Source organism: Phyllostomus hastatus, unplaced genomic scaffold, assembly GCF_019186645.2.
Source record: "Phyllostomus hastatus isolate PE091 unplaced genomic scaffold, TTU_PhHast_1.1 phas_contig_5, whole genome shotgun sequence".
NCBI classification, from domain to species: Eukaryota; Metazoa; Chordata; class Mammalia; order Chiroptera; family Phyllostomidae; genus Phyllostomus; species Phyllostomus hastatus.
Genome location: NW_025333897.1, coordinates 205,830 through 219,430, shown reverse-complemented (window position 1 = coordinate 219,430; position 13,601 = coordinate 205,830). Strand labels below are relative to the sequence as shown.

General features: G+C 51.1%; 1 protein-coding gene across 3 annotated transcripts in view; it reads left to right on the top strand.

Annotated features, from left to right (window-relative positions):
- HNRNPUL1 (heterogeneous nuclear ribonucleoprotein U like 1) overlaps positions 1–11,146 on the top strand; it is a 34,175-nt gene extending 23,029 nt beyond the window's left edge. For all 3 annotated transcript variants that reach the window (XM_045846711.1, XM_045846712.1, XM_045846713.1), the window contains exons 11-15: positions 5,636–5,804; positions 6,377–6,661; positions 7,752–8,041; positions 9,212–9,403; positions 9,951–11,146. In XM_045846711.1, the coding sequence (XP_045702667.1) occupies positions 5,636–5,804; positions 6,377–6,661; positions 7,752–8,041; positions 9,212–9,403; positions 9,951–10,067 (1,053 nt within the window). In that variant the 3' untranslated portion in view covers positions 10,068–11,146. The remainder of the gene's footprint in view (positions 1–5,635; positions 5,805–6,376; positions 6,662–7,751; positions 8,042–9,211; positions 9,404–9,950) is intronic.
- The last annotated feature ends 2,455 nt before the right edge of the window (positions 11,147–13,601 follow it).

Below are 13,601 nucleotides of genomic sequence, written 5' to 3'. Positions count from 1 at the left end.
AATTTGGGGCTGTCGTCTGACTTGGCATCAGTGGGATGCAGTGTCCTGCAGGGGCGTGCAGTGTTGTTTCAGCACCCTGAGGATTCCCAGCAAGTGTTCCCTGCCCGTCATTTTGTCAGTTTGCTGGTTAAATCAGCCGTGAAACCCATTTCAGATATGTGGCTCCGTGGAGAAGGATTGTAGTCCAGGGGGTAGATCATCTTAATATCTCTGTCCAACATTTCAGAGTGGGCCTTCCCTGGAGGTCAGGCCTCAGCTCCTTAGGTGGGCACGGTACAGCTGAGCTCTGTAAAGACACACTGCTGGTCTTTGGAGTCTGTGCTCGCTTGTTCAGGAATGGGGGTCCAGGGCTCAACCAGCCACACCTGTGGTCTTCGGGGCCGTGGGCCTCCTGATGGAGGAATATGCAGGTTGGGCCAAGTGATCCAGGCCAAAAGTGAGGCAAAAGGACCTAAACTCTGAAGGTAGGGGGAAGAGGGTTCTCTGTTAACCATAGATTGACATGGGGCCTCAAACTATAGGTTACTCAGGCCTGGGAAGAGATCTAAAGCCAGTAGTTCACCTTTTCAAAAGATTTTATTTATTTTTCAGAGAGAGAGGAAGGGAGGGAGAAAAAGAGGGTGAGAAACATCAATGTGCCAGAGATACACTGATCAGTTACCTCTTACAAGCCCCTAGCTGGGGACCGTGCCTGAGTGGGAATGGAGCTGGCAACCTGTCAGTCCACAGCCAGCACTCAACCCACTGAACCACAGCAGCCAGGGCAGAAATGCCCATTCTTGAGAGGGAAGGAAAATGTGCCTTCAGAAGGCAGGTGAGGCCTTGTGAGCCAGGACTTCCTCTGTGTCTGGTTAGAGCCCCAGCTCCTACCCCAGAATATGTCTCATTGGGTACAAGCTCTTGGGTTTGTCGGGGCTTTGACCTGCATTCCATGATGGTCTGAGTATCCTCTTCAGATCATGTGGGTATTATAGCTATGGGACATCGAGGAGAAAAAGAAGATAAACCACAAGTGAAACAGAGGCCTCAGAGGGAAGGAACCTGGTCAGAGTTGTGCCATGGGTTTACTAGTAGAACTTGCCTCTGACCACTTCTCAGGTGGCTACAACTCAGAAGGGTTGGAGCTGTGGTGGGAAATTGGGAGGTAGGATTCATGGGAAGAAGAGTTGAGGCTTTGTCCTGTGGGCAGTGGGGAGCCACAATCATGTTTTAATGAGGGAGGGACATGCTAAATTTGCCTGCCTACTAAAAGGCTAAAGAGAAAGGGGAAAGGGGAAGTAGGCTACATTGCTTGAAGTGGCTCTTGTGGTCTTCTTGCTGATAGAAAACCTCTCTAGAAGAAGATGCTGCCCAGCCTGCTCCTCCTACTGAGGAGCCTTCAGAGCCAGTACAGAGCAGGAGCTGGCCCTCTGAGGCAACAGAGTCATCCTCCAGGAGGCAGCTGAGAAGGCCTGTGCAAGGCCACATGTGAAGGCCCCAAACCACCGCAGTGTTGAGGGCTACAGACTAGGAGCTCCCTTAGGACTCTAGCAGCCTGCCAGAGGCAGGACTGGGTGTGAACATCACCAACCTAGGCTCCAAATGTGTGATTCTATTCCTGCTTTGCGTCCTTTTTGACAGGTGCCATGCCTTTGCCCAGAACAAACCCCAGGCTAGAGGGGAAGCCCTAACCACCTCTTACTAGCAGACGTTGAGAGAAAGGGGTGTTCGTCTCCTCTACCCTCTGTCTCCAGAGCCTCAGCCAGTTCCATTTTGACACTTCAGCTAGCTCCCTCCCTACACGTGGGTTCCTTCCACTGGGTTTACCTTACAGTGAGCCCAGAGTGCACTCTTATCACCAGCTTTAAGTTTGCTCCTCTGGGATCCATCCAGGTGTCTCCCACTGACCCTGTTGAGCTATAGATGGGGGGAGGCAGGGGACAAATGAGATGGAAGTGGAACAGTGGGACTCCTGCTGTGTTCCAGCTTTACCCCCCTCCCCACGCTGTCACACACCAAAACTACCCATACGGTTCCTCTGAGAAACCTGTCCTGTCCTTTGGCCCACATTCCTAAAGATTGGGGGATCCTGGGGGTCAGGGGCTACAGCCCCAGCAGACCTTTTTAGAGCCAGCATCTTCAAGCAGGGTGGGACTGGGGAAAGTACGAGCTAGGCAGAGGGAGCTCACACAGCTGGAAAAGCTGATCTAGCTGTTGTGCTGGTCTCTTAGCAACAGACACCAGCATCCCCCAGTGACCACAGCAGTCCCGGGCCAGCCCGGGGTCTCTGACCTCACTGTGTTTGCTGTGGCAACAGCCATGAGCAGCTAACTCCCTTTTCTCCAGGAAAGGCAAGTATTTGCATTTCTGCTGGTGTGGTTTAGACACTCTTCTTTCCTTCCCCAAGCCAAGGAGTATGGGGAGGGAGGTGCAGTCTTGGAAACTCTGGCCAATAGGGTTTTCCGCACCTCAGCTCCAGAGTGTCTGACGAGGCATCCTTCAGAGTCTAGCCACTTCCCAGGACAGAGGCCAGCTCTCCGCCCATTCCTCCCATCCCATGAATCTGCAGGGACTGGCTTCTGGGCAGTGTTCTCTTCTCTGCCCCTCATCAGGACATTGGTAGAGCAGGTCTGCCCCGTAGAAACCCTCCAGGAGGTGTTTATCTCTATCCTTGGGTTCAAAAGAATCAAAATAGGATCTCTTATGGGCACATAAACCATGGAATTGGTTCACAAAATGGTCTGGGGACACATTCTTTCAGGCACCCGCCCATTCAGGCTTTTGTGTCAGGAGAAAACCTTATTATTTAGCTTGGAGGAACCCAAATTCTATCTTCCTGTGACCACATGCCACCTTTGCTCTGCTTTTAGGAACAGAGTCCAGGAAGAGCAGTAGGGAGAGGGACTCGACTTCTGCCCTGTAACCTGACATGTGGGCTAGTGCCCAAAGCCCAGATCACACAGCATTTGTGTGCCCCCCGCACACCCTCTCACTCCCCTTCCTGAAGGTTGAGACACTTGCCCTGGGGATTAGGGAAGAACATGTTTGCCGTGTGTGTGTGTGTGTGTGTGTGTGTGTGTACCGTGGAGGTACTGGTTTACAGTACCTCCCCAACCGCTTTTAGCACCAGGGACTAGTTTTACGGAAGACAGGTTTTTTTTGTTTGTTTGTTTGTTTGTTTTGTTTTGTTTTTTTTTCCCACAGACCTGGGTGGAGGGGATGGTTTCGGAATGATTCAGGCACATTACATTGAAGCTCACCTCCTGCTGTACGGCCCAGTTCTGAACAGGCCTGGATCAGTACCAGTCCACGGCTCGGAGGTTGGAGACGTTTGGTTTAGAGGACTTCAGTACCCAGAGCCATGATCGCCCATCAGGCGTGCCCTGGGGCCCCTGGCCTCAGGCCGACCCACAACCCAGCCATGTTCTTTTTGTCTTAGAAGAGGAGCTCTTGTGCCGCATCTTTTCCTCAAACTTAACTTTGTTTGGTCTTCTAGGACAGTGTCAGTCCTGTGGGCCATTTTTCCAGATCCACCTTGTATGTGTTGACTTTTTTTCCCTGCCACACACCTGCAGATCCTCGCCAGAGCTAGGAGGGAAGTGATACAATCCCTGTCTTCCAGATGAAGAGATTTGAGACCCAGACTAATTAGGTGACTTGTCTGCAGTCTGACAAATTGTAAAGGACACAGCTGGGATTTTTGGGTGTGAGCTTCTTCGCCAAAACCTGTGTTCTTTGTACCTTGTCTCATTGTTCCTGCCTTTCTGATGAGAAGACACAGTAGCTTGACCTTCCCTCGGTCAGGTTGCCTCATCAACATTGCAATGAGAATATCAGCAGTACCCCACCCAGTGCCAACGGTGGTTTCTTTTTGTTGATTGTTGGCTGTGAGCCAGGCCCTGGGCTAACCAGGAGCTTTTACTCACATGAACTCCTTCAGTCTTAATAGCGACCATATGACATTCCTATTGTCCCTGTCTGGGGCTTGCAACTCAGTAAATACACAGTAGGTTGACTTCACAGACAAGGAGGCTAAGGCTTTGAGTGGAGGTCACTTGTCCCAGGCCACACAGGTATGACTGACCAAATCAGGTGTGCCAGGACAGAACCAGTGTGTGCCAGGACACCGCCTCCGGAAGGCCTGCCTTGGTCCTGATGGCTTCCACTCGAGGCCACCTCAGAGTCCTCACTCTGGGTCTATGCTGTGTGGCCTTCTTCCTGCTTAGTCTTCACCAGCCCAGGAGGGAGGCTTTTTCCCATTTTACAGGCGAAGCAACTGTAGGGACTGGCCAGAGTGAGTTTGTCTCACACCAAGACTTGATCCTGGGCTTCTTCCACTTTGCCAGGCTGCATCTTCAAAATACACCTTTTTTGTTCCTTTGTTTACTCCCCTTTACAAACTATCTGTCCCCTCTGTGGCTTTCCTCTTGAGTCCCTGTCAGGCCACTAAAAGTTGTTTAAATGCATGTATGTATTCCCAAGGAGCCTCGCATGTAGGAGGTATTCAATAAGTAGAAGTCATTCTTACTACTGCTCCTGATCAGATGTGTCTTAGGGCGTTGCTCTGTGCCAGCACCAGCCCAGTATACACCTGCCCATCACCTAGAGGAAGGGGGAGAATATTCAGGGCAAAACTGCATTTGTGCCCTGGCTGGTGTTGCCCAGTGGATAAAGTGCCAGCCTGTAACCTGAAAGGTCACTGGTTCGATTCCCAGTCAGGGCACACACCTGTGTTTTGGACCAGGTCCCTGGTTGGAGGCCTGCGAGAGGCAGCTAACTGACGTTTCTCTCTCACATCAGTGTTTCTCTCCCTCCTTTCTCCCTCCCTTCCCCTCTCTCTGAAAGTAAATGAATAAAAGTCTTTTTTAAAACTATACTTGTGAGAAGCAGGGGCTTTTGCCTTGTGAGTCCTCTTGGTTAGAAATTTGTGGGTGAGAGTGATATTTCAGAGAAGCACTGAGGGAATAAAAGAATCAATGTTGAGGAAAACAGTCTACACAACTGTTAGAGGGGGCTGCTTAATTATGATAGCCATTCTGTAAATATTATGCAGCCATTAAAAAGAGAATGCTGGCACAGAAAAATACTAGAGAACTATTAAGTGAAAAAAAGGCTTCAGAAGAGTATGATTAGTATGGTTCAGCTTGTGTTAATAACAGGTGTTTTTAGAAGGACATAAGTTTAATACAATTCCTCCCGGGCAAGTAAGACTGGAAGTAGGTGGATGAAGGTGTTCTCAAGTTTTGTACTCTGGATTTTTTTCAACGAGCATGTGCAGGCATTACTTGAAGATACCACGGGCTCAGTTCCAGACTGCTACAGTGAAGTGAGTTGTGATATTTTTGCTGGTGGAGGGTCTTGTCTTCAATCTGTAAAACACACACATCTGTAACGTTAATAAAACAAGGCCTGGATTCCTTTGGGGTGGGGGGCACTGTAAGGTGCAGCACCTGGAACAAGAGGATTAAAGCGCGAAGCCCAACCACTGAAATCCCTGTGACTGTCAGCAGTCACTCTCCCAAGTCAGGGCAGTTTCCTGGGTTTCTCTGCTCAAAAGAACTAGCGCCCTTTTCTTATCCTTGGCCTACATAACACCTCATAGATGAGAAAACCATCCTGTAATGTACCATCTCTTGCTTCTGTTACCTACCCCTAGACAAATGTTTATGGGTCAGCTCAGAGACGAAAAATGAGACCATTTGAAGGCTTCCAGCGCAAAGCTATTGTCATTTGTCCCACTGACGAGGACCTAAAAGACCGAACAATAAAGCGAACCGACGAGGAAGGGAAAGATGTCCCAGATCACGCGGTCTTGGAAATGAAAGGTAGGAGATGAGCGATTCCCAGAGGAACATCTCAGTGGGGTCCTTGGAAAACAGCTCCTTATGTAGTTTTTCCCTCTCCTGCCCCTCGATTTGTTTTTTTTTTAATCTCTACTTGCTTCTGCTTTGTCTTTCCCCTGTCTAGTACAGCTATGGATGGAAACGTTGCCCATATCTCTCTTGTGGCAAGGTTTTCAGACTAGATGGGACTGGAGCAGGGTGAGGAAGGGAATGTATGGGAGCAAATGCTAGAGGCCTGTACGGGCACCTGCTTCTGGCCCCCACTGGGTGGGCTGACTGAGGGAGCCTCAGTTCGCTTCCTAGATCCCACCTGCCCGGCCTGCTCCCTGGGGGAGGCCAGAGGGAGCATTTATCAGCACTGGTTTGGCGAGCTTGGCTACCCCTTCAGGAGAGGGAGAAGAGATCATTGTTAGCCACTGGCCATTGTCAGAGGCTAAGGTTGGGATCCTGTCTCACCCCTCTTGCTCACTACACTAGTGTGCTGGTTGTGGAGGGCACCACACCTCAAAAGGTACTTACAGACTTGTTCCTTTTGGGGCCCCCCCCCCTCCTAGCCAACTTCACGTTGCCGGACGTTGGCGACTTCCTGGATGAGGTGCTGTTCATTGAGCTGCAGCGGGACGAAGCAGACAAGCTGGTGAGGCAATACAATGAGGAGGGTCGCAAGGCCGGGCCACCCCCCGAGAAGCGCTTTGACAACCGAGGCGGCAGTGGCTTCCGGGGCCGTGGGGGTGGCGGCGGTTTCCAGCGCTACGACAACCGAGGTCCACCCGGGGGCAACCGAGGAGGCTTCCAGAACCGAGGGGGAGGCAGTGGTGGAGGAAACAACTACCGAGGAGGTGAGTTCTCCGCACTTCTGGTTCCTGGGTCAGAGCTGGGCTCGGTGACTGTGTAGGCAGCAGGTGAAGGTTCCCTAGCACCAGCCCTGGGCTGCACTCCAGGGGAGAGCCAGGATGAGGCAGACTCTGGGGCCTCAGAGAGACGTTCCCACTGTCCTGCTCCCCCGGACGTTTGCCCATCTGGGTATCTCATTGCTGCCATTTTTGCGAATCTTCCCATCTGACTTTGAGACAAGGGGCCAGACTGAGTTTACTGCCAGTCCTGGGTACCAGCTCAGGACTTGGTTTGAGACAAATGTTAGGCCTGCTTTTGGTTTTTGGTTTTTGGTTTTTGGTTTTAAAACATGTAGAAAGGTGCTGAGAGAGGTTAATTTGCCCAGCTAAATCTAGAATTGGGATCAGGTGACCCAAAGCCTAAGTTCTTTGTGACTAAGTTAGGCTGTCTCTGCAATAAAGTGTATAATCATAATTTAACAGGCATGCACAACCATGTTTCGGTCTTATAGTGGGCAGTTTTGGAACAGTCATGACCTAGGCACACACATCACCCTGTAGTGACACTCCAGAAGGTTTCTGGGCTTAATTGGAAAGCCCAGGGAGCCAGTCGGCAGGAGAGCAGGGCTCAAGAAAGGTCTCCTGAGATGCTGATGCCCACATTAAGGTCCAGAGGCCAGTAGGAGTTGGAAGAGGGAAGGGTCTCAGGCTCGAGACACAACTGCATGAGGGCTCAGGAGAGACTGGCCCATTGGGACAAGCCTTCCAAGGACTGTCTTCTGTGCTTAGCAGCCCCTCTTCCAGAACATCTCTTCCAACTCATTAAATAATTATCGAGATGCTGGGACACAGTAGAAACCAAGACAAACCTTCAGCCAACAGTGATGACTGAGTGTTAACCAAGGCAGAATGGGGGAGTGTGCCCAGGGGTCTGGGGGCTCCCAGAGGGGATGCTTTGTTTGCTTATTGGACAGAACTTCTGCTCTGTACCTGAGCACACTGGGACTGCAGCAGTCACCAGGTCAGCCCAGCCCATTCTTGAGTTGCAGGTCCAACTCAAGAATGACAGGCCTTTCATCTGGTTTCTCCAACACAGGTTTCAACCGGAGCGGAGGTGGTGGCTACAACCAGAACCGCTGGGGTAACAATAGCCGGGATAACAACAACTCCAACAACCGAGGCAGCTACAACCGAGCTCCCCAGCAGCAACCACCTCCTCAGCAGCCACCACCGCCACAGCCACCACCACAGCAGCCACCACCGCCACCCAGCTACAGCCCTGCCCGGAACCCACCAGGGGCTGTCAGCTATAGCAAGAACAGCAACATCCCTGGCTCGATTGCCAGTACCAGCACCCCCACTGTCAGCAGCTACAGCCCTCCACAGGTGAGATGAGGTGGGACCAGGGAATTCCCCAGCACCTGCTTCAGTCTGTGTCCTCTCCCACCTCCGGCTCTGCCCTTTCTCCCAGACAGAGTACTGTTAACCAGGATTCTCCCAGCCGCCTCTGGGTCCCTGCAGCAAGTGCATTTCTCTTGGCATTGTCATTGGTTCACTGAATCCCCAAGAGAGCACCTAGTTGGAGTTGCCCCTTGCCCAGACTGGAATGGTCTGATCCCCTTGTCTTCAGGATGTGGAGGCAGGCCCTAAGGTTAGAAAGGACTTGCCCTCTGCTTGAAGGCCTTCATGTGGAGCAGCTCCAGACAGGCCCCTGTCAATCAGAGCAATCCCCTTTCGTTGTGCAGCCATTTCCTGAATTACCTTCCACATGCCAGGCCTGGGAACAGTTGCCAGGATACAGATGAATGGTTCTCTATTCCTGACCTAACCAGAATATTTCCTAGAACAGGAGTTGAGCAGGCACACATTCAAACCCCAGACCTAAAACATTCTGATTTTGTGACCTTGGACAGACAGCTTCACCTCTCTGGACTTCATTTTTCTCATAAAGACTAGAGCTATAGTAGAACTCACATCCTAGATTTGTCGTGGAGGTGGGTGGTGCATTTACAGCTTCATGAGGCAGGCTGTGGAACTAGGCAAACCTGGGGTCAGATCCTGGTTCTGCCACTTTTTAGCTATGTGACTTGACCCAATCAGCGACCTCACTTCCCTGACTCTGAGCTTCCTCCCCAGTACTGAGGCTGGTGGGGGTGGGGTGGGGTGATGATCCAGCCTGCACACAGGACACCCTGAGGAAACAGCTACAACTACTTTTCTCAGCAGCTCTTCTCATAACGACTACCAGTTTACTGAGCACTCAGTGGTTTGTGCACACCAGCTTATTGGATATGCAAGGCAGTTGAAGGGTAGTTCTTTTGTAATTTCAAAATGTGCCTTGTTCCCTCAGGGCCTCAGATTAGAGTCTAGACCACAGCCCTGCATCCTGCCCTGCCTGTCCCACCATGTGGCTAACCCACCTCCCCCTCCGTCCTCTACCTCCACCAGGGAAGTCTCTTGTGGACCCATTGCTTACAAAGGCTCTTCCTTCATCTCAGCTGAGCTTGCCATTTCACAGCCCTGTTTTTTTCCCCTGTTTTTTCTCCTGCTTTCCAGCCAAGTTACAGCCAGCCACCCTACAACCAGGGAGGTTACAGCCAGGGCTATACAGCTCCACCACCTCCACCTCCACCACCACCTGCCTACAACTATGGGAGCTACGGTGCCTACACCCCAGCCCCATATACCCCGCCGCCGCCCCCAACTGCACAGACCTACCCTCAGCCCAGCTATAACCAGTATCAGCAGGTACGTGCCGGGCAGGGTAGGGGTGGGTGGAGGCTGCGGAATGGAGAGACTTGTAGATGTGTGTTCCCAGACTCAAGCCCCTGCTTATCCAAAGAAGATGGGCAGCCTGAAGGCATCCATCTGATGTAGTCGATTCATGTGGTGACCACTTCTGCTCTAGCTACTAAACAGCTGGTATCTGAGCCCCACCCCCCAGTGCAGCAAGGCCTCCTGGTCCTGTCTCAGCACCATCACCATGTCCATTCTGATGATTGGTGCTAGCCCACCATTCCTGTGGTTAAGTATTTTGAATGTGGAATTTACCTACACCTGTGAGGGCTTAGACTAGCAGGCCAGGAGGCGGGGCTTCGGTCCCTCAGTGCCCGCTGACCAGACCAATATTGGGCCAGTCCCTTGTTCTCCCTAGGTGCCTCGATTTCTATATCGGGGGACCCGTGCATCAGCTGTTGTCGCTGCACCCATCTCTGCCCTGGGTGAGAGGGGTGAGGGGAGGAGCCAAATACAGGTCTGGATGAGAGTCAACTTGGTACTTTTGGTTTCTCCTCAGTATGCCCAGCAGTGGAACCAGTACTATCAGAACCAGGGCCAGTGGCCACCCTACTACGGGAACTACGACTACGGGAGCTACACCGGGAACACACAGGGGGGCACGAGCACTCAGTAGCAGTGTGACCCGGAGGCCCCTGCCGGCTTCCTCCACCAGCGCCCACCTCAGTCCCTCATCTGCCCCACAGGGTCCTGTGGTGCTGGGGGACAGGCCAACCCAGGGCTGCCTCCCTTCTGAGGGGCTTCTTCCCCCACAGGGCTGGGCATTTTTCTCTGGATTCAAACAAACAACAGTGACCTTTTATTTTCTCTTTCTCTCCCTACCTCCTTCCTCCTCCCTTTTTCTCCCTCCTTTTTGACTAAAGGCGCCCCTCCCCTCCCCTCCCCTCCCCTCCCTTGGTCATACAGTGACTGGGGGGCCCTTCCTGTCCACTGTCCCAGCCCTGCTCCAGCCTCTCAGCTTCCCAGGCCCTCATGCAGTTGGTTGTAAATTCTTCCAGGAGCTGTTTTACTGTCTACTTTTCAGGATTAAAAAAAAAAATCAAAAATTTTAAAAAAAAATTTAAAAAGCAAAGTGTGGGGGAGGAAGCAGTGACATTTTTTTGGTAATTATGCTTTTTTTAATTTTTAGAATTTGTCTGTTTTTACTGTGGGTCGGCTGTTGATATTTCATCAGGATAACTGTTACTTTGCTGAGTTCAAGCAACCAACAAAGAGCCACACCCTCAAAACAAAACCACAAAATCATCTTTAACCTAACTTTTTATACGATGTCTCAGTTTCCCGTACGTAACTTTGCACACAAGCTTCTGTGTTGAGTTGAATTGTAACTGCTTTTTGTATTTGGAGAGAGTGTGACTATTGAACTTGAAACCTTTTATTCCAGGCGTCTTGGTAGTTTCTGGTGGGATGAATGGGGCAAGAGGGAAGAAGGGGAGGTGGGGGGAGGGGACTCCTTCCCTTCAGAGTATGAAATTTTTCCCACTGCCTCCTCTCCAGAGATCTCCCATGTGCCAGACCTAAACATTTTTCCTACAGTGATCCTCTGATTATTTTTACTTCCCCTTGACCCATTTGTTTTTAACAGGATTTTAACAAACTGCACTTATTAAGAAATGTGTTTGCCCTGTTTTGTTTTGTTTTGTTCTGTTTCAATAAAACATGGCACCTCCTAGCAGGAAGGAAGAAGGGTTGAAACCTGGAAGCATTACTGCAGTTGGCCTTTAATTGGGGTGGGGCCTTTTCAAGGGGACTTTATTTACTCATTCATTAAACTCTTATGGAGGGACTCATGTGCCTGGCCCTGTTTTTGGTGCTGGGGCTGCCCCCTTAAACTTGGGGCTCAGTTTAAAACCCACTAGTTTATTTTTGAAGTGGTTCTCTGATCCTGCCTTTTCTAGTCCACTCACAGCCCCAAATCTCCAAGAATCTGTATAGAAGGCACAGAACCAGGTCCCTAGGTGTGGAGGGTGAGGTAAGGCCAGTGGGGTGGGCACCAAGGCTGATCTCTTAGGGGTCATCACTGGGTGTGACTGCTTTTCCACTCCAAGCCTGGCCTGTGAGCTGCACGTAGGATAGTTCTGCCTTTGCACCTGGGTCCAGTTTAGTGGAGATTCCAGAAGCCTCTATCCAGCCAATAGGTTAGGCACTTGCTCAGTTCCTTACCTGGTCTGGATGGTGCTGGGGTACAGAGCATGGCCAAGGCAGTCCTGGACCCTGGGCTCCCAGCCCAGAAGTAACTGATGATAGCACCAAGCCTGGGGGCGGGCGGGGTGGGGGAGGGGATGGATGGATTGATTGATTGATTTTAGGGTAGAAAGATCAATGTGGGGTTGCCTCTCCCACTCCCCCTACTGGGGGGCTGGTAACAGCCCAGGCATGTGCCCTGACTGGGAATGGAACCAGCGACCCTTAGGTTTGCAGGCCAGCACTCAATCCACTGAGACACATCAGCCAGGGCAAAGGATATTTTTCTGAGTGGAAGAGAAACATCAATGTGAGAGGAAAACATTGTTTGCTTCCTGTATATACCCTAACTGGAAGCCAAACGTGCAACCCAGGCATGTGCCTTGGCCCAGAAGCAAACTGGCAGACTTGCCTGGTTGGATGACACCCACCACATCAATGGAGCAAGAAGTGAAAATATTTTTAAATAGGAGTGAGTAAGGGTAAAGGACATTCTGATGGCACTCCCACAGCCTATCATCCTTCCCCGGCAACATGGGTCATTTATTCATTCCCTCTGGACATGCTGTGTTCCTGGCCCCTTTTGAGGGGCCAGTGCTGGAGGCACAAGAGTGGCCAGTTAAGCCCCATCTCATCCTGCACAGGAAGTATCTCAACCTTGTAAAGGGGACACAGGTTACAAAAAAAAGGAGAAAGGCTGACTCATTTTGAGGTTAGGGTGGGATATCTGAAGTAAGAGTCAAGATGGGTGGCTAGCTGGACTAAAGGACTCCAGACTAAGTGCCCCCCTTTCCCTGCGTAGGGAGGGCCTCCAATCCGCTAGTTTTGGAATACCCTTAAGGACTTTAGTCCGTATGTTGGGCAACCGCTCCCTCTGCTGGCCGCCTGGTGGTATGGCTAAATGCAGTCTCCACCTATCCCATGTGGCAAATATCCTGGAGCTGCGGACTGCTCCTAGCATGTGTCTGCATTACTGTACCAGCCTCCTCACAGATCCTTGCCACGAGTCTCACCCTAATACCCCTGCCCCTTCCTCACAGGATACAGAGATGCTCAAGCCACTTTATATGGTGAATGAGGCCCCATGCGTGGCCTCTGATGACCTCACTGGCTTCGTCTTTTGCTGCTTCTCCTTTGAACTCCGGATCAGTGGTTTGCTCCCAGGAGTCGCAAATCCCTTGAAGAATGTATAAATGTCATGAGTCAAATCTACATGTTCGTGGAATTTTGCATAAAGATTTGTGAGGTTCTCAATTCAGTGCATCCCAGTCAAGGCCTTCAATTAGAACTCGTTACTGTCCCCGGCCATACGAAGTGCTTGCAGCAACCAGAACTATCAATACATGTCCTTCCTCCTGGGTCTTTGCCTGACCCATCCCCCTGCACGAGACTGTTTCCTACCTCCATATGTCTCGGCTTAATTCATGTTTCAGATCTCAGCTTGGGCGTCTTGTCCTCCCAAAAGACTTCCCTGCCCCCCCCCCCCCCCCAGAATGGCAGCGCTATTAGTCCCCTCGATCCATATGAGCCCTGACACTCAGGGCAGTCACTGGTGACGTGTCGGTCTACTGTGGTAACACTATGAATCCCAACCTAAGGCAAATCAGTTTTCTAAGGCCACGGTTTTGTCCCTCCACATCTGCAAATTGTCCCAGTCCTCACTACCTATCTCATGCTAGCCGGGGAGTGGGTGTGATGAAAGAGCAAAGACAAAGCTTGATAAATATTCTCTGAAATGGTAAAGAAAGAAGAGGATAGACTGAGACCTAAACTAGAGCACAAACCCTTTGAGGCCTTGAAGTGTTTCTCATTCGACTAACAAGTCATCCAACCTAAAATTAAGCGTGCCAAGCTCTGGAGTCCCAGCAGTGAACAGGTTGAACAATAGTTCATCTCCCTCCTGATACTCCAATTTTCCAGGAGCTCAGAGTGTGGGTGGGGTTGAGGGGTGCAGAACGAAAGGGCC